Here is a 27,756-nt window from a genome sequence, read left to right as displayed (position 1 = left end):
TCCTGACTTGGAATGATATCACCATTCCTTCACTGTCGCTGGATTAAAATCCTGGAACTCCCTCCCTAACGGCATTGTGGGTGTACCTACAACACATGGACTGCAGTGGTTCAAGAGGGCAGCTCACCACCACTTTCTCAAGGGCAATTAGGGATGGGGAATAAATGCTGGCTTAGCCAGTGATGCTCACATCCCATGAAGGAATTTTAAAAAATCATCTCTGACAACTGACTGGTCTACTGATAGATCATGCACGTGTTTCAAGGAGTTGCAAAAAGTTTATTTTTCATATTTTTATTGACTTTAAATACACTATGTTTGGAGAATAACTTCTTCCTTTTAGCTTATACAAGATCAAGAAATAACAGCAAGTCCTCAGTCACTGAGGACAAGACTCTCTTTTTAATAATGTCAACCTATATTCCAAGACATTTCCAGAACAAGCTCCTCAGAAGAAGCTTTTAATACATCAGTAATGCATAAAATTAAAGTGAAAAGAACGGAAAAAAAGACAAAATAAATTAACAGGACACTTGTCTGACATGTCATAGTCTGTCTGACTTAATGCAATAATTCTGTACTTCTATATTTGTGCAAAATGTTCAATACTGTCTGTATCACAATTTATAAAATGCAACCAGATTGTCATCCACCTCTGCAAAAACAGCTAGCTGGCACAGACATGATGGGCCGAAAGGCCTCCTTTTGTGCAGGACGATTCTATGAGGGCACTTCACTTTTTTCTATTTGTTACCAGTCCAGTGACAATACCACTATACCAGTGCCTCCCCCTTTAATTTTATAATTGTTAGTACTGCACCCAGCCAGTTAGGGGAAATAATTCCCCTCTCATCGATTCACAATAATTCACCCAAAGTTTTAACATGTCAATCATTCATCAGATTGACTATCCTCGTTGTATGGGGCATTGGCAGGAACTTAAAGCCACTAGTGTATAAAATAAAACCAAACAGGAAAGAATTTCGTCCTACAAGGATCAAAGTGTAAAATTAACAGTAATAATGAACAGCTGAGTTATTGTATTATAAAAAGATTTACTTGAGCAGTATAGTGGTGAATACTAAAAAGACATTCAACAATGAACTTTTTTGGGCAGGGCAACACATTCTGTAATCAGTATGATCTGGAACTAGTTAAACCTTACTGATGTGTAGTACAATGTGTTATAATCAATAATTGTGTCATGATCCACCAACACTTGAGAGGCATATGGGGAAAAGGAGGAGGATCAGCGGTTTACTCCATGAGTAACCCAATAACCTGATGCCTGCCCTATAGGCGGGTAACATGCTTACTCCACTATTTTTCCCATTGTGGAATTTATATACAAATGAAAGAAAAACAGATGTTTTAAATGGAAGAGGCTGTACTGCTAATTTGATGACAGATTGTTTCTAGTGATGCTCTCCTCCTCCTTCAGCTACCATGCCCTAAGAGACCATGGACCTCCATTGGATTGGTCCGTGATTACACTTGGCAAAGTAATGCAGTAGTTCGCCATTCCCTTCTGCAGTATCAGGAAACTCTCTCACTCTTGCCACCTGCCATCCGGCACATTTGATGGATTTACTGCCGATAATCAACCTGTTTGGCCACATTATGAACACGCTTTCCGTGGCCATCGAGTTCTGAAGTGAGACTTGAACCCGGAACCCAGAAAATATTTCACAAGGGCCAGGTCAATCATGTGCTATACATTTGACACTATGCTCATGTCAAACTGTGGCTTTCTTCAGTGACTTAAGATCTTCCTCTATCCATAGAAGAGTTACATCTTAAATCATCTTAATCTTCTTACTATTCTCTCACTACTTTTCTTGGTTATGCCTGTACCATAAACTGTTTGTATTTTGTAAAAAGTAGCCAAAAATCACAGTACGCCATAACTAGCTTTTTTGATTTATGGGGTTAATAAAAAATTAAAACTCAACTGCAAGATTCATATTTCATAAACCTTGGGAAATGACTGAAAACCTGAGATAAATTGAACTACTGACAGTTTTCAAGTGGATCTTAGGTCTCCCTCAGGCACCAATTAACCTTGCTCCAACATCGACACTGTCAATCACTGAGAAGTGTACAAGGAAGCCTGAAGCACTATACCCCCAGTGACCAAATGATAAACGATTGAGTAACCTTGAAAAGACAGAGGAAGCATTTCCAAGTTGGCACATAATGAATCTTCAAGAAGGCCTACAATGGCGGCTCCCAAGGTACCAATACAGACAGCATGCCTCAAGAACATCTTTGTGAACATGTTTTTTATAGCTTCTTCTTCCTCCTTGTCACACCTTCCTTCCAGGTGATAGTTTTTCCCTGGCATGATAACACCATTAAGCAGTGCATTTCAGGACTGGAAACCCTTCTGCTTTGAAATTACATTGTGTGAATATCAATTTTCCAATCTGCAATATATTAAAAAAAACTCTCCTATATTATAAATTTCTATGCCCCATTTAAATTGGAAACTGCTTCATACTATAAATACACACTTGCAACAGTGTGATAGGTTTACACAGGCCATCTCTATTATAAATGCAGACATCAAAAATACGTATTAAAAAATAAAATTATAGAAAGCACCGATTTCAAATGAGGACTAAATTACATCTGCATGTCATGGCTTAATTATCCTTTCAAACTCTAAATACTGCAACCGAGGATTACACTTGGTCTGAACTCCATGTGGAAAGGGCAGTACAGATCGGCTACTGGAAAAGAATTCAAAAGTTATGTTGTTATGTTAAACTTATATAAAACTTTGGTTAGCCATGTTGGGCTACTGTGTACAGATCTGATTTCCTTATTGCAACTGGGATAGTGAAGCAGTGGAGCAAATGCCAAAAAAGATTCATCAGTAATATACCAAAACTGAGGGTACAAATATCAGGAAAGGCTGAACACGTTGGGGCCTTGTTTTTCTAAGACAGAGAAGAGTGAGAAGTGACTTGAAGGGGCTTGACAATGTAATGTAGAGAAGATTGTTCCATTTTTGGCAGTTCAGAACTAGGGGCCATGAATATAAGATAGTCACCAATAAATCCAATAGGTAATTCAGGAGAAGCTTCTTTGCCCAGAGGGTGGCAAGAACCCTGAGGCAAATGTAACCAAGGGGTAAATAGCATAGTTGCACTTAAGGGGAAGTTAAATAAGTACATGAAGGAGAAAGAAATAGAAGGTTATATTGACAGGGCATATAGGGGCTTATGTGGAGCATAATCTGTTGGGACAAATGGCCTGTTACTGTGCTGTAGTGCTCATGTGAAGTCCTTTAAAACAGAAGGTGTTAACCAGATTGAAAGGGTTAGAGGTTAAAAAGTCAAATTTGATATAAACTGTGGTGCTGAAATATGCAGTGTAATTTAAAGACTGTACAGATTGCAGCTGGAGAGAAATTAGAGAGAGGAGCCCATATTTGCAGCATCACTGGCCTCTATCCCACACAAATTTCGTGAGGGAAAAATTTGCACAGATTGGCGACAGCACCTTCAAACTTCAGACCCAAACCAAACATCTCTCAAAAGGTGAAACAAGTTTCAAACCTTCTAAGTAGCACCATTTTTAACACAATGGAAATATAGTGCGTGCAAGACCACTGGATTTCCAAATTGCTTACTAATTTATTCAGTTTGAATGCTTCTTTCCCTGTCCCTCCCAAACAAAAGAAAACTATCTATTTTTGGGGAAATTTTAGCAGGATAAATATGAAAAGAGCTTTTAAAAAGTATAAAAGTTGTAAGAACTTGTTTTCAATAAAAATATATCTATGTATAAAAGGGTCCATAAAGTTCATGATAATTGGATTCACAAAATTCCAGACCAGTGATAGTAGTGTTTATCCAGCAGCCAATAATCAAGCAGCAGTCACAGATGTCTTCAGTCCCAACATTAGTGTTTGCTCCTCTTTGTCATTAGTTGATGAACATAATCCCACAGTTTACTTGGGTCGGTCTCATTTCGGTGAATCATAGTGGTCAGTGCTTCAGCCTGATCGAGGCTCTGCCAGTAATCTTGTTGCCACATTTGTTTCCAACTGCAAGAAGGCATCAAACAAGATCAAAGAGTTAGGCAGGGGGAGGATTAACAAGAAATAGTTTGGTTACTAATTTTGCGGAACAATCCTAAATTGGTACCAGAAGACAAAAGCCAATTCCGCTGCATCCAATTAAACCATAAACAATTCCAAGGTTTGTCCCCACTGTCTTACCTGGAGTAGAATCTGTGTGTTGTATGGGAAGAGCTTCCTGGCACCACTCCTACATTTGTCCATTGTCAGTTTGCATATGTATCCCCCTTGCACTGCTATTGTGGTTTTGATCAACAAGGGACAATCTAGATTTGGCTTCTTTATACCACTTTATACCACTTAAATATCTCAGTTAGGTTGCCTCCTTAACAAGGGTGAAAAGCTCAAGTTTATTAACTCATGACATAATTAGCAATTTCTATTAAGAATAATATATAAGTAGAATTCAAATGCCACCTATTTCTGGTTTATTTTGCAGGTTATGCAGAGAACTGTACTATCAAACTTTGAAAGAAAATTAACAGCTTGCTGCAGAAGCGGAAGAGTTTTTGAATTGTATCTCATGCACTATTTTTAATTTAATTTAATTTAATGAAAATGTAGGCTGGTCTCAAGTCTATACCTTAAGCCAATAAAGATCACATACTGGAAACAAGAGTGACTTATTGCAATCAAACCCATTTAAGTCAAATTATGCAATGACAGTGGCCTATAGAAATTCAGTATTTTTTTTTCACAAGAGAATGATTACTTGCAAACTGTGTTTCACGTCCTCTCCTCCATCTTCTCCCATCCTTGCAAAACCCCACAGCCTTCCTGCTCAAGAATTGACACACACATCCTCAAACCACTCACTCCGCCCCTATCTGAGCAATCTTTTCTGGTCTCACAGCTCTCCTTAAATACACCATTCTGTCTTCCAACTACCTTGAATCTAGCCTACTATATTCACTGGCTATAAATTTATGTGGTGCTCTGCTGATGCAAAGCGGGTTCTCACCATATTTAAGGTAGTGGAGGAAAGGAAGCCTCGTAGAATTTCACTCGTGTTATAAGCCTGATTTCTGGAATTTTACCCCCAAATCTATCATTAACTTTCTCCTTTCAAAAGCCTGTTCAAAACTGATTGACTGCCCCTCCCTGTAGATATTCCCCTTTTTCATGCTCAGTGTTCACTTTTTCACTTTACACATACTGAAATATTTTCCTGACCACTGAATAGATACAGGATGGTTACTTCACAATGGTTATTCACTCAGGATATACACTTAACTTTGCCGTGTCACTCAACTTTACTGTAACTCTAATGTTTCAGAATATAGGTCAGTTAACATGTCTAGGCAAAGTGCACTTGATGGAAATAGCAAGATTGTGACATATAGTGCTTAAAAGGACATTCAATAACTGCACAGTAGGTTATTTTAATGGATCACAGTTCTTTCTTTTGTGAACATACACTGACTTGTGCAACCCTTTTACCACCCTCTGCCCACCATTCAACAAGCATTCTTTGTGGTCTGTATCCTTCTGATGCTGAAACTCTGTTGAAGTATTTTCCGATTATATTACGGATTGGAGAATGTGTTTCTCCAAAAGGCTCCAGAAATCCATGCAGTTATTCTGCCTCTGTGGTTAACATGTAAAAGTTAAAAGTATCCTTCCCTGCATCTACATTAGTCTTCAACATTTTGCCCCTTTCTGTCCTGTCCACTGGTGTTTGTTTCTACATCTTTTCATCCAGTCGGGAGTGTATTTGAACAGACTGTACATTCACATGAGATTCAAAATAAGCTCCGTGACCCAAGGCACTGAAGTTTCAATTTCTGCTGCCCCCACCCAACCCAACTGCCAGCATGGACTCAATGGGCCGAATGGCTTCCCTCTGTGCCGTAAATTACTCTAAGATTTTGTTGATTTTCTTTTCCTATTCTTAATCCCGAAGTGTACGAGCTCACTTTTGTCTGTTTCAAACTGTTCTCTCCATTTACCTGCAGATCCTGATGATGTTGTGACTTCCATTTCCTTTTTTTAAAAAGGAGATACTTTGCCACTCAAAACAAACGGCCCACACTCTAACAGATATTTCAAGACTGGATTCTTGAATACAGTGAATGACTTTGCTGTTTTAAAGATGACTGTAATGATAGCGCAGAATCTAAACCTCGACTGTGCACAATTCAAGGTTGGTCTCCAAATTATATTAAAATAATTGAAATGTATCTTTCTTAAATGTGGTGACTCATCCATCCACTCTGTTATACACTGTAGCTCATAAAATCTATTTTCTTTTGAAAAGATGCTTTTCAGAGTCTTCAAAGTAAACTAATAAACACTAACAATATGGTTTAATTCAAATGCAACAGTACAATAAATTTAATCAGGCTCTTTTAATTAATTGAAATATTAACTGGAATAAGTACATTAGCTTTTATAAGTAGTGCACAAACTAATTGCACCACAGACTAGAAAAATACTTGAACAAAGAGTTACATAGATTGCACAGCACAGGAGCTGGCTGTTCAGTCTAACTGGCCTATGTAGGTGTTTATGCTCCACACAAGGCCTTGTCCCCACTTCTGCTCATTTGACTCCATCAGCTTTACCTTCGATTCCTTTCTCCCTTCTGTGTTTATTGAGATTCCCCGACACATCTTAAATACTCCCTGTGGCAGCAAATTCTACATTAGCAGCCAAACCACACTGTGGGTAATGAAGTTTCTCTTGATTTCCTTATTGGATTTATTATTGACTTTCTTATATTTCTGGTCTCTAGTTTTGATCTCTTCAAGTAGAAACATCCATGATACTATCCTATCAAACCCCTTCATAATCTTAAAAATCTATACTAGGTCAGTCTTCAGCCTTTTCTTTTCCATAGAGAAGAGCCCCAGCCTGTTCAATCTTTCCTGATAGGTATGGCTTCTCAGATCTGGTATCATACTTGTAAATCTTTTCTTGCACCTTCTCCAGTGCCTCTATGCTGTAAACTACATCCCTGTGGAAATGAAGCTCAGTGTTTTTTTTAAGTGTCCTTATTATCCAACGTGGCTACTTATAGTGATTTGTATATCTGAACCCTTTCATCCTTTTGTTCCTTTCCCCCATTAAGAGTCTTAATTTTCTGAAGAGTATGGGACCTCCTCATTCTTTTACTAAAATGCATCGCACACATTCCCCAATCTCATGACCATTCTGCATTTCATATCTTTATTTTTGCAATATTCCTCAGTATTACCTACATTCCCCCAATTTGGTGTTTTCTGAAAATGTTGAAACTGTTCCTCTGATTTTCAGTCCGAATCATTTATGTAAATAGAGAACAAGTGTAGTCCCAGCATCACTTCTTGTGGAATACCACTTCCCACCTTTTGCCAGTCTGAGAAGCTATTCTTAACCCCTACTCTCTGTTCTGTTTTGTAGCGAGCTTGTTATCCATTCTGCTACTTGTCCCCTGACTCTGTAATGAAATAAGCCATGGAGCTTCACAGGAGCATCAAACAAAATGTGACACTCAGCCACATAAGTATATTAGGATAGGTGACCAAAACCCGGTCAAAGAGATTTTAAGGAGCATCTTAAAAGGTGCAAGAGGTAGAGAGATTTAAGAAGGGAATTCCAGAACTTGGGACCCAGAGGAAGGCACAGCTGCCAATGTGCATGAGGCCAGAATTGGAGAAGGACAGAGATTTGGTAAGGCCGGAGGAGGCTATGGAGATAGGGGCGTGGCTGCAGAAGGATTTGAGAAGTATGCTTCTACATGGCTATGGGGACTGAACTGTCAGCACAACATTAAAGCAGTAAGCAACTGGTGACTAACAACATCATCATTCGATTGACTTACACTGAAATCCACACACAGGCTGAGAGATGGTGACATAGTAGTAACATCACTGGAGGCCCAGACTAATGCTCTGGGTACATGGGTTCAAATCCCACCATGGCAGCTGGTGGAATTTAAATTCAATTAATAACTGAATAACAAAACTGGTGACAATGAAACTATCATCGATTGTTGTAAAAACCCATCCCGTTCACGGATGTCCTTTAGGGAAGGAAATCTGCCATCCTTACCCAGTCTGGCCTGCATGTGACTGTTAACTGCCCTCTGAAATGGCCTGGCAAACCACTCAATTCAAGGGCAATTAGCGATGGGCAATGAATGCTGGTCTTGCTAGTGACACCCACTTCCCATGAAAGAATAAAGAAAACAAAAGTGGAAAGTGGGAATATTTTTGGACAGTTTTTTTACTTTTGTTGATCCTGACTTTGCTCTCCTAATGTGTCTGCTCAATCAGGATGTTTCTTTTTGGAGAAAAAAACCCATCAACGCTTTAGTGAATCATGATAACAGGGTGACTTTGCAGTGAGGAATGAAACTGGGCAGAGGAATGCAGACGTTAAGTGGAAGCTTTCCAATTGATTTTATTACAGGTTGGGCAATTTGGTTAATGGACATTTTACAGAAATGAAATTTGGCTGCATTAAATGATGGGGTGACCCAGAAGAGTCTGAATATACCAGTGCTGAATTTCTAAAATTAACAGTCATACCTCTATAAATACAGACAAGCCAGGTTTAATAGTACATTGCAGTGGAATATCATCAAATAAATCATTTCGACAAAAAGCTTTCTTGACGAAAGCTGATCCCATAAGCATTCATACATTTGGCAGCCAATGCACAGTTATTTTCTTACTTAAAAAAAAAATCTCTTTGCATTTAATCCCCTTACTTGTGCATACCTACATTTTTTATTAAAGTCCTACGCTGTTATATTTCTGGCTTCCATATGAGAAAAGGCTTGCATTTATATAGTACCCTTCACAGACTCAGAACATCTTATAGCATTACACAACCAATAAAATCCTTACGAAAACTACCAGTATTTAGTAGGTAAGGAGAAGATAGATAAAAGCTGGGTACCAAACTGCCACAGCCTGTGGGAAAACAAATCACACACAAGGCAGCAGACACTAGTCAGTCCTGAGCCCTGGGGGAAATTTCCGATGAATGCTCTCAAACCTTCCATGTGCTTCTGTCTTCCTACATAATCATGATGCTGAAGTTCAGATTGACTGCACCAGCCATTACTACAGGTTATCATCCAGAGGAACCAAAACCACAGAACTCTTGATCCTCTCATTCAAACAACGGCAAAAGGATTTTCAACCTTAAACCTGGCATCACCTTATTCCTCCTGTTAATTTAACATTTCTAGGCTATGCTTTGGTAATTTCCTGTACCTCAGCCTTCAATGTTATGTATTTTAAAAATGTAAATTAGATCCAAAGGACTTTTTATAGATATCCTATACCCTGTAACCCTAATTAATCCCACTAACCTGCCACACTGTCAGATCAATGGATTACTCCAGTGCAAAACTATCCATACCCTTCCAACTCCATCTTTGACTATTAATCAATACAACAATTTTAATTTTAGTATCCACTCAGCTTTGGGCTAGTATCTAATTTAATACACTTGAGTTACAACCCCAACAGCAATCCACCATAATACTGATGTACAAAATTGATCAGCTACCCTCCCAGTTGGCTTTTAATATGCAAAGTAATTAATGCTATCGCTGTAATAAACTGCAGTGTTTTGTTCCTGAGATCTTTGAAGCCATTCTGCAAAGTTTGGTACTGCTTTAATCAGGTATGAGAAAAATTTAACCTTTGCATTTTCACGCTTTGTACTTCAGATCAAAGTCACCAGTGAAATAGTCCTGGACCAACTGACTGATTGTGAGCAAGGATCACCTTCTTCGACACCACCTCCCAAACTCATGACCTCCACTACCTAAAAGGACAAGCCTAGCTGGCGCTTAGGAACACCATCGCCTTCCAGGTCACACTGACGTGGAAGTATATCGCCGTTCCTTCATTGTCGCTAGGTCAAAATCCTGGAACTCACTATTTAACAGCACCATGGTGTAACTACATCATATGGACTCTAGTGGTTCAATGTGGCAGCTGACCAACACCTTCTCAAGGGCAGTAAATGCTGGCCCCTACATCAATGTTCCTTTGAATGCATATAAGTAAAGCTCCATCTAAACGTGTCCCAATCAATAAATTTGACTTTGTTATACACTATATTCCCAATAACTCACTCACCACCCCTTCTCAAGGACAATTAGGAATGGGAAATAAATGCTGACCTAGCCAGCGACACCCACACATATAAATCAATAAAAAAACTTATAAGAATCAATCCTGTAGATTCTTAAAAACTATTCAACAATGAAATAAAAGTTTGTTACCCCCTCTTCTATCCAGGACACTCAGGTAGAAGATTTTAACATTTGATATACCCAATGGCAAACTGCCATCACCAACACAAAAAGCAGCCATTGGTCATCAGTGTAGTGTTTAGCTGAAATCCTTGAAAGGCAATATTTAGTTTGCGTTGTATTTTTCTATGCAACTAATTAAAGCTCACTGTATGTTGATTACAAGATTTCTATCAGAAGCGTAATTATTTTAACGGTGGAAAATATTTAACCAAACCTATCGCTTTGTAAGTCTGAAGTACTTTGTTTTACTTCTGTCAAAACATTGTCGTTGCTGTAGCTACAGCACTTCATATTTTCTTGCTGACATATCAACATCGCTAAACATTCTGGGCATTGTCACAGAACATTAACTGTGAACAAGCAGAAATATTTACAAATATGTTTGAATAAATTGGAACAAAATTTTACATTAGGTCCCCCTGCCCCACCCTATCCTCACTAAGTGCGACTCTGCAACTCCCTAAATTGACCCACACACCACAATCTTTTTTTGATATGAGCTAATCTCTGATTGTCTCCTTAATTGACCTAAAGGGAGGCAGCAACTACTTCTGACTCCATCACCTCCTTCCTTCCTCCATAATTTTGAGGGGAAAGCACCAAGAGTAAATGATGCTCTGAACAGAATCAAAACGCAGTACTTAGTCAAAGCTTCAATATAATTGCAGTAGAAGTCACAGCATGAACACACTACTTATTTGTTTTATAATGCTCCTGTGCAGCACCTTGGGATGTTTTATTTGTTAAGGATGCTATATAAATGCAAATTGCTGTTGTAAATATCTACAGTAATGACTTGCCAATATTTTCATATATATCCTGCCTACCAAGCATAGTCCATTGCTGCAATCCTAACATGTCTATTCACATCCACATCACTAACTGCAATTTACTTTGAAAACTTCCCTGCAGTGTCTGTGCAGTTGTCCTACAATTGTTGTACAGTCCCATAGCCAGAATTTCAACCCTATTGAACTGTATAACACATTACGCAAATTTAAAAAGTACAGGCAGGTTAATGCTTGCACTGTCAGCACCAACTTGCCTCATTTTTGTGTGATTTCAGCTCTTGAGTAAGAAATCCGTAACTCAGTTTTATCAGCAACTCTCTATCATCTCTTTTGAGCAAGTTCAATTTCAAAAGCAAGCATTTGATTCAAACTCTCCTAATCTCTCATTATTTCTCCATTAAACAAGGAGAATGTAGGCAAGACTTAAGCTTAAAGGATTTGAAACACCAACAGAATTTGCTGTCAATTAAAATTGGCATTGAGAGCTGGCTTAACAGCTCACATTGTTGTTATTTCCATAAGCATCCATTACTTGCTTGGCCTGGCCCTGTACAGATCACATCACCACATTTTTATACATCAGCATGTGGTACCTGCAGCAGGTAATCCAGAAACTCAATTATGCATGTCACACTTTCAAGCAAAGATCTGCTAAGGTGGAGGAAAGTAGTTAGTACTTAGGGATGAAATGGCAAGTTATTGAAGTAGTTTAGGTTACTGCATTTGGAAAGAAAAAAAACTTAGAATCATAAAGTGCAGAACAGGAGGCCATTCAGCCCATTGTGTCTGCACATGTCAGCCCTGCCTTACCCTCCACTCCTCAGTTAGTCGCAAGAGTAGAGGCACATTACGTGTTTTTAATCTGTTTTATTATGCTTCTTCCCATGATCTCATGTTATTATCACTTCAGCCATTCAATCAGCTCCTAGGGCCTTTGTGAGCAGAGCTTCTCAACCAGGGTCTGTGAGAAAGTTCCAAGGGATCCGTCTTGAATAACCAGAGAATAAGTACAATGTGGGCTTTACACATTCTCCTTAGCTCCTCTCGAATAAATATTTAATTCTGCGCTCAGGCCTATGACTATTTGATTCAATCAATAGCAGTAACTTAATCTCACTCGCTCATGCTGGCACAATAAGGCTCACCGTTGAAACTATTCCCGTCACCCAAGCACAGCCACAGGTTTCCCCATATATGTGGCAGTAGAATTTGTTATAACACAGGAGGGGGGCCTCAGGAGGGAAAAGATTGAGAACCCCTGGGTCTGGGCACCATGCAAAACAGTCTATTTCTTCTCTGGTGCAGTTTTCTGCTCCCTTAACCATCGTTCTGATTCTTTTCAAAGGCTGTTCACCTGCAATCCCGCAACTCCCCCTCCTCCATTTCGAATGAAGGATAACACATGAAAGGTTAAACTTATCTGCTTTTGATATTCACAGATGCTGAGCTTTTTGCAGAATTTTCCACTTCTTTCAGGTTACCAGTCAATGCAGTTTTTGCATTTTATTTACTAAAACAATTAATGGCCTAGAAATTTGAGTGCTCCCAGTCCAGTGGACACCTGGCAGACTGGACTGCCGATAGAGACCCTCAGGTAAACGAGATTTGGGGAAGCCGGAGACAACCAGCAGCCGGATTGGGGGAAGAGGTCAGAAGGAGGAAGGAGAAAAAAATTATCGGGAATCGTTCAGGGCGAGTCCAGGGCAGCAGGACTGGGAGGATTCTTCTTTTTCTTGCTCCAGATTCAGGTAAGTTACTCACCTTCTTGGTTGTAAGCATTCCCTGGAGCAAGTATCCCTGTGCATCTAACGTCAACTGCCTCAGGGCAAACCAATTCTGGAAATAGGGCTTTAAGCATCCATTAGTCCAGTACTTTGCGTTTATCCTTACCCAAGATTCAGGGTAATGTAGCATTGTGGCTATGTTACTGGGTTAGTAATCCAGAGACCTGGCTAAAATTCTGGAGACACAAGTTCAAATTCCAACCAGCAATAGCTGGGAAATTTACGTTCAACAATATAAATAAATCAATCTCATATCACTAATGTTGATCATGAAATTGTAGTTTTAAACTCGACCGGCTCATTAATGCTCTTTAAAAAAAGGAAATCTGCCATCATTACCCGGTCTGGCCAATGCTGTGGGCTGGGAGTCACATAATGTGATTGACTCTCATTCACCCTCTGAAGTGGCCTAGCAATTCACTCAGTTGTATCAAGACCACTGTGGTAGACTACAGCAGGAGGCTCATCATGAGCTTCCCATGGGCAATCAGGATGGGTAATAAACAGTGGCCTTGCTGGCCACACCCACATTCCATGAATGAATGAACAAAAGACAGCTGACACATTTCCAGCTGGAGGTATGTGAGTGCTCCTGCCCACCATTTTGGGGACTTTGTTGGCTGCAATGCCCGAAAATCAGGTAATATGCAACCTAATTTCTAGAGCAATGTGCTTTAAAACATAAAGGAGGTAAATACAATTCTATTGGAATAGAATGAATAAAAATGTGAACCAGTACACTGGGTGCATTGTAGTTATCAGCTTTATCTCAACACCAAGGGTGTGGCAGTGTACTTAAATATCACAATATCTTTATATCTCTTCCTTTTAGCCTATTTCGATCCCTTACCCCCCACCCCACCCCCACTAGGGCTATCTGCACTTTGCTCGTCCTGCTTCCTACCCTTAATGTCACCTATTAGCACATTCCTTAGATAATATCACCACCTTCAACACCTCTTTGTCCTTTTGTCTATCTCCACCTATCACTGGCCCTCTATCTAGCTCTACTTGTTTCACCCCCCCTCCCTTAAACCAGCTTATATTTCACCTCTTTTCTATTTTTCCTTAGTTCTGTTGAAGAGTCATATGGACTCGAAACGTTAACTGTGTTCCTCTCCGCAGATGCTGTCAGACCTGCTGAGTTTTTCCGGGTATTTTTATTTATGTTTTGGATTTCCAGCTTCCACAGTTTTTTGCTTTTAACAATATCTTGGCTGTTGCCTAAGTGAGTGCAGATGCAAAAAAACCGCCATTATGTACACAACATACAAATTGGGAGAATTTTCAAATGCAACAGCACGATCAAGTTAAGAACAAGTTGTAGGGAATGCCAAACTGTGCAAATACTTCTCCAGTGCTCTCGTATGTTCTGTGCACCCGAAATGATGGTGGTGACGTACCTGTCATCTTCAGGAATCTCATCAAAGTTTCCATACCCAGGGACTGGCAGCGGGCAGCCCATGTGATTGTAAGCAGCTATCCTAGGGGCTGGGGGCTGAAACTTAGATGGCTGCAGTCGGTGAGCCTCCTCTGCCCGCAGTCTCTCATTCTCCTTATCACAAACGAAGCACTCAAACCCATTCAAATAATTCGGCTTGCTAATGTCATTCACGCCCCAGTCCCTCTTTTCTAAACTCTCCAGCAGCAAAGTGTTGGTGATACCACCTGGTTCTTTGTACTCTAGATACTTCAGATATTCTTCGTCATTCTGATCGAGATAATTGATGAAGTCCGCCAAGTCCTTTGGAGATTCAAAGCTGTCAATCAGAATTATAGAGTGTGGATTGGGCATCCAGTCCTGCACCACTGGGGATCCACGGTATATTGGCACAGCTCCCAAGTGCATGGGGCGCCACAGTTTCTCAGTCATATAATCATCGCAGATTGCGTTCTCCATGGCAAGGTGAAACTTGTACTTGCTTATGAAATCCATGAACTCTGCATCTTCGGTTGTGGCTGTTAGTGTGTCCACCAGTCGATCACTAGGCAGGTCTTTGTTCTGTAGACACTGGCCATAAGAATCAATCTATGTGCGAGAGGGGGAAGGAAACAAAATTGGTCAAGGGTTGTTCAATGTGTGTCTGAAGAGCCATTTTATGTTACAGCTGAGGTAGAGGCAATTGCTTGCCAGAGGCTTAGGAACATCAATTTGCTTTACCAGCAGTATACATGAAACTTAGTCAGGAGTTAAAAATAATATGTGGATCGTTCAGACCAGGAAAAAAACAAAATTTCTTTGGCTATGAAAGAGGAGGAGAAGCAAGCTGACGATAAGTTGCAACTCAAATCATGCTACAAAGCTTACTTCACGCAGCAGTGTGAACATGATAATCAGCTCAAGCACATCACTTAGTATCTAGTTTAGAACAGTTAATTTTGGTCATTCTCAAGACCACAAACAAAATTACTGTAATCATGAAATATAAATGACCACCTAATCACTGAGGTTACTATTATAATTAGGAAATGAGCTTCAAACAGTACAAAGAGATTCCACTGCATTCTGTGGTAACCTCTCTATTTATTAAAAACTTTATAATATACACACTCCATCTAGAGTCCACTCTTGATAATGGCACCTTGTCTGCTAACAGAACCCAAAATGCAGACTGAGAACTGCTTTAGCCACCTTATCACTCCTGGCTCATCCAGTTGTGGTTTGTTGGCTGTCAAGCACTGAGAGATGTCCTGAGATTGGGAAAAGCGCTATATAAATGCAAATCTTCCTTTCAGAATATGCCAAGACAGCAGATTCAATTATGGGAATAGTAAGATTTTAAGTAAATGCAGATTTTCTGTCAGGTTTAAATTAAAGGCTGTTACAGCTACATTGCACACTTAAGTATTAAAATTAGGTAAAGCTTAGTCAAAAAGGAACGCTTGTTTAAACTGGGTGGTAGCAATTCAACTAGTGAACAAAAAAATGCATAGCTCTTTATTATAGTTCAATCTATAAACACGACCAATGTATTTTTTCATAAATATCATGGAAGGGTAAATAAAGTATTTGCATTTTGTAGGATTCAATATAATTAACAATATAATTTAAATATAAATGGAGTTTGAATTTCAAAATAAAATTCTCTGCATTGTCGATAGCTTCTATAACTGCAGTTAATGCAGAAGAATATTTCAAAATAGATTTAATTTTGGTCATCTACAATTGACTGAACCCAGTGTTGAAGCCATTGCTGTGATTTCTTCCTCAGATTTCCTTCTGCTTGGAGGGTTACACTGCCCCCTGCTGTAATGGCACAAGCCACATTTTTTGTGTAAATCGAAAGATCAATGGGTTTTCAACCTTTTTTTTGTTAAGGAACTCTATGATATATTGTGAAATTCTGTGGAACCCAAACAAAGTAAAACATTACTAAAAGAATGCAAAATTAAACTATACTGTTAAATACTTCATATTTGCAATATACTATTATGGTTTGTACAGCGCTAGCATATCATAATTATTTCATTTCAGGTTTTTTTGCCCAAAAAAATTCTTTTGTATTTGGTACAATTTTCAAATGAACTGAACTTTATGGGGAACCCTTCAGGGATGCTCAGGTAACCCTTGGGTTCCAGAAAACCCCTGGTTGAAAAACAATGCAATGGATGTATTCTCTTTCTCTTCCCCCCACCTCTTCAAATAGGCTGGATTATATTTCACCATTTTGGGTAAACTTATAGTCATCATGATAGGATAGTACAGCTGGGAAATTGAACCTTTAAAAACAGAAACTGAGCATCATCGAACACCCCCAGCCACAGGCCAGCTGCAGAGTGAAGGTTTTTCCAATCTTCCTTCAAGTTTTAAAAAGAAAAGCTGATCTGCAAATTAATCGTTTAATTTAATGTTGGTTAGAATAATCTTTTCCTCTCAATCTATTTGCATCATGCTTAAAATTCTATTGTTTAAAAAAAAACTGTATGGAATGTCCTCAATTGTATTGCACGGAGGGAAGATAATAATGCTGTACAGAAATTTTAAAATTGATTAACCTCACTCCAGAATTCATAAAACCACAATTACAAAAGCCACGTCATTTACAAAAGTTCTGTCTTAACTGAGGCCTTGCTTACTACAGATTCAGTACTGGCCAGACCCACTCCATCCCATTTACTTGCTCCTTCTTAGGAAACAGCAAGATACTATCAATGCCACTGTGTTTGCCACATCCCTAAAAGCTAAACTACAGCTGGAATCCGTTTGGGAGAATTTTGAAATTGACTGAGGTCTCATACTTTTCTTGTAAAAGGGGGGAATTAAAACCTTCCATTTATCCACAGCAAATAAAATCTAGAAAAGGACTCAAGTCTCTTCTTATGCAGTATAAATTATTGTTCCCTCTACTATTGGTTTATCTTGCAAACTGTCCTGATGAGTGCAAGACAAAAGGCATGTCTCTTTTTGCAGCAATACTCAAGTCAAGTTCTCTTCGCTTGTATCTGCCACACGATTGTACAAGAACACACCCTTGTTGTTTCCCTTCAGTCACAAAATTTAGGATATTATTTATTGCCTGCAAAAGCCCCTGACCAAGTATATTCCTTCAAGTAGCCTTTAATTGAGAGCCTGGGGACTGATTTTAACAGCCTTACTTTTCCTGTTACTGGTGCCAGATATTTGGCTGTTTTTGACTATGCAATCCAGCATTCAGCCATGGGCTGCTGAAGTCTTTTTGGGTCTGATCAATAACAAAACTTGATTGCTGAATGCTGCAACTTAGGTGTACGGTTTCTGATCAGCATTACATCCTGATGTAGAATGGTGCCTATCTTTTCTACCTTCAATGCAGAATCCTAGCAGTAACACTGGTCAGTTGGGAAGAGAGTACATAAGAAATACACTATACACAAGTAGACCACACAGCCCACTGAGCCTGCTCCACTATTTAGCATGATCCTGGAGGACCTTGGGCTTCAACCCACTTTCTTGCCCAACCCGCATATACTTTAATTCCCTGAGACCAAAGATCTGTCTATACCAGCCTTAAAAATATTCAGTACTGGAGCATCTACAATCCCCTGGGTTAGAGAATTCCAAAGATTCACAACCCTTTCAATGAAGTAGTTTCTCCTCATCTCAGTCCTAAATGGTTGGCCCCTTCTCAGGTTGCCAACCCTCCAGAATTGGCCTGGAGTCTCCAAGAATTGAAGATCAATCTCCAGGACACGGAAACCCTAAGGAAAAAATCATTGTGACATTAAAAAAGATTTTTTTTCTGTCATTTTCTTTGAATATTTCTCTTTATTAGATATATTAAAAAAAAATAGGAATAAAGGTTGTTTGGTTGACAGTCAAACATCATCTAATTGGGTAAAGAGTTGTTTTGCTTTCCAGTTGGCTTAGGAAGGCACTACATAAAGATGGATGTTGTTGGCTGACCAATGGCTAGAGATTGGGACAAGTCATATGATGAAACTTCCAGGAATACATTTAATCACAGTTGGCAACCTTACCCTTATCCTGAGATTGTGCCTCCATGTTTCAGATTCCCCAACCAGAAGAAACAATCTCTCAGCGTCTACCCTATCAAGCCCCTTCAGCATCCTGTATGGTTCAATGAGATCACTTCTCATTCTTCTAAACTCTAGCGAATATAGATCCAATTTACTCAGCCTCTCAGCATAGGGCAACCCGCTCATGCCTGGAACTAATTTAGTGAACCTGTGCTGTACCACCTCCTATGAGTAAACTGCCTGCCAAAGTTAACAATGGTTAAATCAATGATTTGTTCTAGCTATAAACATGGTTAGAACTAATTGCTCACATGGAGGGTAAATCCTGACATTATTGCACCAAAAGGCCTGTCCCGACACTGTAACTTCAATGGAAACAACTTGGGGAGAATGCCAGCTGAGTTTGCTATTCATTAAAGAAACTCAGCTGTGATTGACTGTTGATCTGGGCAATGGCAGCCAGCCTAACACCGTCTTTTACAACTAATTCAAGGCAGCCAACTGCTCATAAGGTAGCCCACGAGGTAGCCTGCATGGAGACTTATGAATTCAAGCCAGCCACTTATATCCCTGCAGGTCTAAGCGGGCCAAACGTAATACATTTTCTGAGAGCTGACACACTCCTCCTTCAATTGCATGAACCAGAAATTTAACAGCAGCATCACCTTGTGAGCAGGACATGATTTTTGCATCTTTCACATGACTTTTTCTTCAATCTATCCAAAGACAGGCTAAGTTAACACCAGGTTAAATTAAATTAAGTTTTGTTCAAATTGTTGTATGGATATATGTTGTCTTATGAAGAAATCTAGAGGCTTGTATGGTTGAAAATAACTGTTTATTAATAACACATAACTATAACACATATATGTAGTCCTGACTAGGACTTTTATCAGAATCATTCTACTACTCTCATGTGACTCTCTACATCATAATATGGGCGATGTTATTTCCCCTGTCCCATATTAACCCTTCCAGTCCCAAACAACAAAATACTAAACAATTCATTAAGCTGCTTTATTCCATTGTAATGGGAACGTCCAGAGCAACATTTATGGGCAGATTCTCTTAGTTCAAATGGTAGAATGTAGCTCCATGTACTAACATAAAAAAAACACTGCTATCAACTTCTGTGGGGGGGTTATTCACTTCCACAGATCAGCTCCACTGCATTCTTAATTTTTTGAGGATGCCTGTACCGTCTGAACAGTTTCTCCATTGCCATTAGAAGTGCTTTATTCCTGACTATTCCGTTAAAAATAAATTAAATACCTTCCAAAATGCGTAGTCTGAGGTGTTTTGCAATTATTAAGTGATCTAATTTCTTCTTATCTCCAGACTACTTGGATATCATAGCTATCTACCAACTTAGACCCTTCTAAACTTGCAACAAAACACATAACTATATTAAAAACTAAAATACCTGGGAAAACTCAGCAGGTCTGACAGCATCTGCGGAGATGAACACAGTTAACATTGAGTCCAAATGACTCTTCGTCAGTTCTGTTCTGTTGAAGAGTCATACGGACTCAAAACGTTAACTGTGTTCATCTCCGCAGATGCTGTCAGACCTGCTGAGTTTTTCCGGGTATTATTTTTATTTTGGATCTCCAGCATCTGCAGTTTTTTGCTTTTACTTTATAACTATGTTCTGATTGGAGCCTCCTGCACTCCCCCTCAGCCACAAGAACCACCACCTCAAGCCCTCCCCGGCACCTCTTCCTCTAACACCCCCAACCAGGCTCCTCTTTGTCCTCCACCCTCCCCACTGCGCATACCATGGCCCCTCCTCCTCCTCTCCTGCCCCAGCCCCCCCTCATCCTCCTTTGCCCCTCCCACTCCTCCCCAGACCCCCTCCTCCCTCCTCCCCTCGCCCCCTGCTCCACCCCTCCTCCTCTCCACCCCTCCTCCTCTCCACCCTCCTCCTCCCTGGCTCCTCCCCCCCCGCCCAACCACCACCCTCCTCCCTGGCACCGCCTCCCCCCCCCCCACCACCCTCCTCCCTGGCACCTCCTCCCCCCCCCCCGACCCCCACCACCCTCCTCCCTGGCTCCTCCTCCCCCCCCCCCGACCCCCACCACCCTCCTCCCTGGCTCCTCCTCCCCCCCCCCCCCGCCCGCCCCCCCACCACCCTCCTCCCTGGCTCCTCCTCCTCCCCCCCCCCCCCCCCCACCACCCTCCTCCCTGGCTCCTCCTCCTCCTCCCCCCCCCACCCCACCACCCTCCTCCCTGGCTCCTCCTCCTACCCCCCCCCCCCCCACCACCCTCCTCCCTGGCTCCTCCTCCTCCCCCCCCCCCCACCACCCTCCTCCCTGGCTCCTCCTCCTCCCCCTCCACCCGACCAACACCACCCGCCTCCCCGGCTCCTCCTCCTCCCCCACCACCACCCTCCTCCCTGGCTCCTCCTCCTCCTCCCCCCCCCCACCACCCTTCTTCCCGGCTCCTCCCCCTCCCCCACCACCACCCTCCTCCCTGGCTCCTCCTCCTCCTCCCCCCCCCCCCCCCCCCACCACCCTCCTCCCTGGCTCCTCCTCCTCCCCCCCCACCACCACCCTCCTCCCTGGCTCCTCCTCCCCCCCCCCCCCCCCCCCCACCACCCTCCTCCCTGGCTCCTCCTCCCCCCCCCCCACCACCCTCCTCCCTGGCTCCTCCTCCTCCCCTCCCCCCCACCACCCTCCTCCCTGGCTCCTCCTCCCCTCCCCCCCACCACCCTCCTCCCTGGCTCCTCCTCCTCCCCCCCCCCCCCCCCCACCACCCTCCTCCCTGGCTCCTCCTCCCCCCCCCCCACCACCACCCTCCTCCCTGGCTCCTCCTCCCCCCCCCCCCCCCCCCCACCACCACCACCACCCTCCTCCCTGGCTCCTCCTCCTCCCCTCCCCCACCACCACCCTCCTCCCTGGCTCCTCCTCCTCCCCCCCCCCACCACCCTCCTCCCTGGCTCCTCCTCCTCCCCCACCCCCACCACCCTCCTCCCTGGCTCCTCCTCCCACCCCCCCCCACCACCCTCCTCCCTGGCTCCTCCTCCTCCTCCCCCCCCCACCCCACCACCCTCCTCCCTGGCTCCTCCTCCTCCCCCCCCCCCCCCCACCACCCTCCTCCCTGGCTCCTCCTCCTCCCCCTCCACCCGACCAACACCACCCGCCTCCCCGGCTCCTCCTCCTCCCCCACCACCACCCTCCTCCCTGGCTCCTCCTCCTCCTCCCCCCCCCCCACCACCCTTCTTCCCGGCTCCTCCCCCTCCCCCACCACCACCCTCTTCCCTGGCTCCTCCTCCTCCTCCCCCCCACCCCACCACCCTCCTCCCTGGCTCCTCCTCCTCTCCTCCCCCCACCACCACCCTCCTCCCTGGCTCCTCCTCCCCCCCCCCCGCCCGCCCCCCACCACCCTCCTCCCTGGCTCCTCCTCCCCCCCCCCCCTCCCCCCCCACCACCCTCCTCCCTGGCTCCTCCTCCCACCCCCCCCCCCACCACCCTCCTCCCTGGCTCCTCCTCCTCCCCCCCCCCACCACCCTCCTCCCTGGCTCCTCCTCCTCCTCGCCCCCCCCCCCCCCCCCCCACCACCCTCCTCCCTGGCTCCTCCTCCCCCCCCCCCACCACCCTCCTCCCTAGCTCCTCCTCCTCCCCCCCCCCACCACCCTCCTCCCTGGCTCCTCCTCCCCCCCCCCCCCCCCTCCACCACCCTCCTCCCTGGCTCCTCCTCCCCCCCCCCACCACCCTCCTCCCTGGCTCCTCCCCCCCCCCCCCCCCCCCCCCCCCACCACCCTCCTCCCTGGCTCCTCCTCCCCCCCCACCACCACCACCCTCCTCCCTGGCTCCTCCTCCCCCCCCCACCACCACCCTCCTCCCTGGCTCCTCCTCCCCCCCCCCACCACCACCCTCCTCCTGGCTCCTCCTCCCCCCCCCCACCACCACCCTCCTCCCTGGCTCCTCCTCCCCCCCCCCACCACCACCCTCCTCCCTGGCTCCTCCTCCTCCCCCCCCCCCCCCCCCCCCCCACCACCACCACCACCACCCTCCTCCCTGGCTCCTCCTCCTCCCCTCCCCCACCACCACCCTCCTCCCTGGCTCCTCCTCCTCCCCCCCCCCCCCCACCACCCTCCTCCCTGGCTCCTCCTCCTCCCCCCCCCCCCACCACCCTCCTCCCTGGCTCCTCCTCCTCCCCCTCCACCCGACCAACACCACCCGCCTCCTCCTCCTCCCCCACCACCACCCTCCTCCCTGGCTCCTCCTCCTCCTCCCCCCCACCACCCTCCTCCCCGGCTCCTCCCCCTCCCCCACCACCACCCTCCTCCCTGGCTCCTCCTCCCCCCCCCACCACCACCCTCCTCCCTGGCTCCTCCTCCTCCCCCCACCCCCCCCACCACCACCCTCCTCCCTGGCTCCTCCTCCTCCGCCCCTCCCCCCCCACCACCCTCCTCCCTGGCTCCTCCTCCTCCCCTCCCCCCCACCACCCTCCTCCCTGGATCCTCCTCCTCCCCTCCCCCCCACCACCCTCCTCCCTGGCTCCTCCTCCTCCCCTCCCCCACCACCACCCTCCTCCCTGGCTCCTCCTCCTCCCCCCCCCCAACCACCCTCCTCCCTGGCTCCTCCTCCTCCCCCACCCCCACCACCCTCCTCCCTGGCTCCTCCTCCCACCCCCCCCCCACCACCCTCCTCCCTGGCTCCTCCTCCTCCTCCCCCCCCCCACCCCACCACCCTCCTCCCTGGCTCCTCCTCCTCCCCCCCCCCCCCCCCACCACCCTCCTCCCTGGCTCCTCCTCCTCCTCCCCCCCCCCCACCACCCTTCTTCCCGGCTCCTCCCCCTCCCCCACCACCACCCTCCTCCCTGGCTCCTCCTCCTCCCCCACCCCCACCACCCTCCTCCCTGGCTCCTCCTCCTCTCCTCCCCCCACCACCACCCTCTTCCCTGGCTCCTCCTCCTCTCCTCCCCCCACCACCACCCTCCTCCCTGGCTCCTCCTCCCCCCCCCCCGCCCGCCCCCCACCACCCTCCTCCCTGGCTCCTCCTCCCCCCCCCCCTCCCCCCCCACCACCCTCCTCCCTGGCTCCTCCCCCCCCCCCCCCCCCCCCCCCCCCACCACCCTCCTCCCTGGCTCCTCCTCCTCCCCCCCCCCCACCACCCTCCTCCCTGGCTCCTCCTCCTCCCCTCCCCCCCACCACCCCCCTCCTCCCTGGCTCCGCCTCCTCTCCCCCCCCCACCACCACCCTCCTCCCTGGCTCCGCCTCCTCCCCCACCACCACCCTCCTCCCTGGCTCCGCCTCCTCCCCCACCACCACCACCCTCCTTCCTGGCTCCTCCTCCTCCCCCCCCCCCCCCCCCCCACCACCCTCCTCCCTGGCTCCTCCTCCTCCCCCCCCCCCCCCCCCCCGCCCACCACCACCCTCCTCCCTGGCTCCGCCTCCTCCCCCACCACCACCCTCCTCCCTGGCTCCTCCTCCCCCCCCCACCACCCTCCTCCCTGGATCCTCCTCCTCCCCTCCCCCCCACCACCCTCCTCCCTGGATCCTCCTCCTCCCCCCCCCCACCACCCTCCTCCCTGGCACCTCCTCCTCCCCCCCCCACCACCCTCCTCCCTGGCTCCTCCTCCTCCCCTCCCCCCCACCACCCCCCTCCTCCCTGGCTCCGCCTCCTCTCCCCCCCCACCACCACCCTCCTCCCTGGCTCCGCCTCCTCCCCCACCACCACCACCCTCCTCCCTGGCTCCGCCTCCTCCCCCACCACAACCACCCTCCTCCCTGGCTCCTCCTCCTCCCCCCCCCCCCCCCCACCACCACCCTCCTCCCTGGCTCCGCCTCCTCCCCCACCACCACCCTCCTCCCTGGCTCCTCCTCCTCCCCCTCCCCCCCCACCAACACCACCCTCCCCCCCCCCCACCCTCCTCCCTGGCTCCTCCTCCTCCTCCCCCCCCCCCCCCCCCCACCACCACCACCACCACCCTCCTCCCTGGCTCCTCCTCCTCCCCCCCCCCACCACCCTCCTCCCTGGCTCCTCCTCCTCCCCCTCCCCCCCACCAACACCACCCTCCCCCCTCCACCACCACCCTCCTCCCTGGCTCCTCCTCCTCCCCCTCCCCCCCACCAACACCACCCTCCCCCCCCACCACCACCCTCCTCCCTGGCTCCTCCTCCTCCCCCTCCCCCCCCACCACCACCACCCTCCCCCCCCCCCCCCCCCCCACCACCCTCCTCCCTGGCTCCTCCTCCTCCCCCTCCCCCCCCACCAACACCACCCTCCCCCCCCACCACCACCCTCCTCCCTGGCTCCTCCTCCACCATTTTCCACCTCCCCTAGCACACTCACCCCCGCCCCCTCCCCTCTCGCCCCGCCCCCCCTCCACTCCCGCCCCGCCCCCCCCTCACCCCGCCCGCCCCCCACCACCCTCCTCCCTGGCTCCTCCTCCCCCCCACCCTCCCCCCCCCCACCACCCTCCTCCCTGGCTCCTCCTCCCACCCCCCCCCCCACCACCCTCCTCCCTGGCTCCTCCTCCTCCCCCCCCCCCACCACCCTCCTCCCTGGCTCCTCCTCCTCCTCCTCCTCCCCCCCCCCCCCCCCACCACCCTCCTCCCTGGCTCCTCCTCCCCCCCCACCACCACCCTCCTCCCTGGCTCCTCCTCCCCCCCCCCCCCCCCACCACCCTCCTCCCTGGCTCCTCCTCCCCCCCCCCCACCACCCTCCTCCCTGGCTCCTCCTCCTCCCCCCCCCCCCCCACCACCCTCCTCCCTGGCTCCTCCTCCCCCCCCACCACCACCCTCCTCCCTGGCTCCTCCTCCCCCCACCCACCACCACCCTCCTCCCTGGCTCCTCCTCCCCCCCCCACCACCACCCTCCTCCCTGGCTCCTCCTCCCCCCCCCCACCACCACCCTCCTCCCTGGCTCCTCCTCCCCCCCCCCACCACCACCCTCCTCCCTGGCTCCTCCTCCCCCCCCCCACCACCACCCTACTCCCTGGCTCCTCCTCCCCCCCCCCACCACCACCCTCCTCCCCCCCCCCCACCACCACCCTCCTCCCTGGCTCCTCCTCCCCCCCCCCCCCCCCCCCCCCCCCCCACCACCACCACCACCCTCCTCCCTGGCTCCTCCTCCTCCCCCCCCCCCCCACCACCCTCCTCCCTGGCTCCTCCTCCTCCCCCTCCACCCGACCAACACCACCCGCCTCCTCCTCCTCCCCCACCACCACCCTCCTCCCTGGCTCCTCCTCCTCCTCCCCCCCCCCACCACCCTCCTCCCCGGCTCCTCCCCCTCCCCCACCACCACCCTCCTCCCTGGCTCCTCCTCCCCCCCCCCACCACCACCCTCCTCCCTGGCTCCTCCTCCCCCCCCCCACCACCACCCTCCTCCCTGGCTCCTCCTCCTCCCCCCCCCCCCCCCCCACCACCACCCTCCTCCCTGGCTCCTCCTCCTCCCCCCACCCCCCCCACCACCACCCTCCTCCCTGGCTCCTCCTCCTCCGCCCCTCCCCCCCCACCACCCTCCTCCCTGGCTCCTCCTCCTCCCCTCCCCCCCCCCACCCTCCTCCCTGGATCCTCCTCCTCCCCTCCCCCCCACCACCCTCCTCCCTGGATCCTCCTCCTCCCCTCCCCCCCACCACCCTCCTCCCTGGATCCTCCTCCTCCCCTCCCCCCCACCACCCTCCTCCCTGGATCCTCCTCCTCCCCCCCCCCCCACCACCCTCCTCCCTGGCTCCTCCTCCTCCCCTCCCCCCCACCACCCCCCTCCTCCCTGGCTCCGCCTCCTCTCCCCCCCCCACCACCACCCTCCTCCCTGGCTCCGCCTCCTCCCCCACCACCACCCTCCTCCCTGGCTCCGCCTCCTCCCCCACCACCACCACCCTCCTCCCTGGCTCCTCCTCCTCCCCCACCACCACCACCCTCCTCCCTGGCTCCTCCTCCTCCCCCCCCCCCCCCCACCACCACCCTCCTCCCTGGCTCCGCCTCCTCCCCCACCACCACCACCCTCCTCCCTGGCTCCTCCTCCTCCCCCCCCCCCCCCCCACCACCACCCTCCTCCCTGGCTCCGCCTCCTCCCCCACCACCACCCTCCTCCCTGGCTCCTCCTCCTCCCCCTCCCCCCCCACCAACACCACCCTCCCCCCCCCCCCACCCTCCTCCCTGGCTCCTCCTCCTCCCCCCCCCCCCCCCCCCCCCACCACCACCACCACCACCCCTCCTCCCTGGCTCCTCCTCCTCCCCCCCCCCACCACCCTCCTCCCTGGCTCCTCCTCCTCCCCCTCCCCCCCACCAACACCACCCTCCCCCCTCCACCACCACCCTCCTCCCTGGCTCCTCCTCCTCCCCCTCCCCCCCCACCACCACCACCACCCTCCCCCCCCCCCCCCCCACCACCCTCCTCCCTGGCTCCTCCTCCTCCCCCTCCCCCCCCACCAACACCACCCTCCCCCCCCACCACCACCCTCCTCCCTGGCTCCTCCTCCACCATTTTCCACCTCCCCTAGCACCCTCGCCCCGCCCCCCCCCCCCTCGCCCCGCCCCCCCCCCCCCTCGCCCCGCCCCCCCCCTCGCCCCGCCCCCCCCCTCGCCCCGCCCCCCCCCCCCCCCCCGCCCCGCCCCGCCCCCCCCCCCCCCCCCCTCCTCACCTGCAGGTGCTCCATGAGCTGACGGACATAGCGGTCCCGGTCGGAGGCCACCTGGCAGTGGGACTGCAGGTAGAGGACGGGGGCGAGGCCGAGGCTGCGGAGGTGGTTCTTGTGGCCGAGGGGGAGCGCGGGAGGCCGCTGCAGGTAGGCGGGCGCGGGCAGCCACTGCAGGGGGAGCGGGTAGTCGGAGTGACGGCGGAAGGTGGCCGTGTAGTTGAAGAGGCGGATGGCGGGGCCCTGCGACAGGAGGTAGTTGTTCATGGGCGACTCCTCGTGGAAGAGGGCCCAGGTCTGGTGGGGGAGCCGGGGCAGCGGAGCCTCGTAGGCCCTGAAGTCGGTGCCGTAGAAGATGACGGCGGCGGTGCGGCGGTGCCGGAGGGCCCTCTTGCTGCGGGTGACCAGGCAGGAGGCCGAGCCGCAGTCCACCCGCTCCGTCCTGCCGGGGAAATGCGGGAACAGCTGCTCGCTCCACCACAGCAAGACCGGCAGCTGGCGGTCCCGCCGGCTGCCGTTGTTGCCCGGGCCGCCCGCCGAGGCGAACTCGAACCCCGACAGAGCCGAGGCCGCCTCGAAGACCTCGGCCTCCCGCAGGCTGCAGACCGAGGAGAGCAAAGCGAGAAGCGGCCACGGCCTGAGGAGGAGAGCGGCCGCCATGGCTGTAACGGTCACTTTTGCGACAGCTGCCGCCCCTGGTTTACGGCAGCAGGTCGGCCCGGCCCCCCCCCCCCTGTGGCGTCGCGTTCCCTCTTGACGGCGGAAGGTCAGGTCCAAGGTGTTGCTGTCCTT

At 49.4% G+C, this 27,756-nt stretch overlaps 1 protein-coding gene and 1 long non-coding RNA gene across 4 annotated transcripts in view; one reads left to right on the top strand and one right to left on the bottom strand.

Annotated features, from left to right (window-relative positions):
- Positions 1-9,883, top strand: part of LOC121270766 — a 51,094-nt gene extending 41,211 nt beyond the window's left edge. For both annotated transcript variants that reach the window (XR_005941613.1, XR_005941614.1), the window contains exons 2-3: positions 6,043-6,230; positions 9,753-9,883. This is a non-coding gene — a long non-coding RNA (uncharacterized LOC121270766). The remainder of the gene's footprint in view (positions 1-6,042; positions 6,231-9,752) is intronic.
- fut11 (fucosyltransferase 11 (alpha (1,3) fucosyltransferase)) lies at positions 272-27,639 on the bottom strand. Of its 2 annotated transcripts, XM_041176176.1 has the most exons (3): positions 26,971-27,639; positions 14,325-14,950; positions 272-4,054 (listed from the first exon to the last, which is right to left on the bottom strand). In XM_041176176.1, the coding sequence occupies exons 1-3, from the start codon at positions 27,622-27,624 to the stop codon at positions 3,910-3,912; spliced, it is 1,425 nt and encodes a 474-aa protein (XP_041032110.1). In that variant the 5' UTR covers positions 27,625-27,639; the 3' UTR covers positions 272-3,909. The 2 variants fall into 2 exon arrangements, with proteins under 2 accessions (XP_041032110.1, XP_041032108.1); XM_041176174.1 differs by lacking the exon at positions 272-4,054 and having other exon boundaries at positions 14,082-14,950.
- Positions 27,640-27,756: the final 117 nt, after the last annotated feature.

Source organism: Carcharodon carcharias, chromosome 28 (assembly GCF_017639515.1).
Source record: "Carcharodon carcharias isolate sCarCar2 chromosome 28, sCarCar2.pri, whole genome shotgun sequence".
In the NCBI taxonomy this organism is placed as follows: Eukaryota; Metazoa; Chordata; class Chondrichthyes; order Lamniformes; family Lamnidae; genus Carcharodon; species Carcharodon carcharias.
This window is presented reverse-complemented; position numbering and strand designations above follow the sequence as displayed.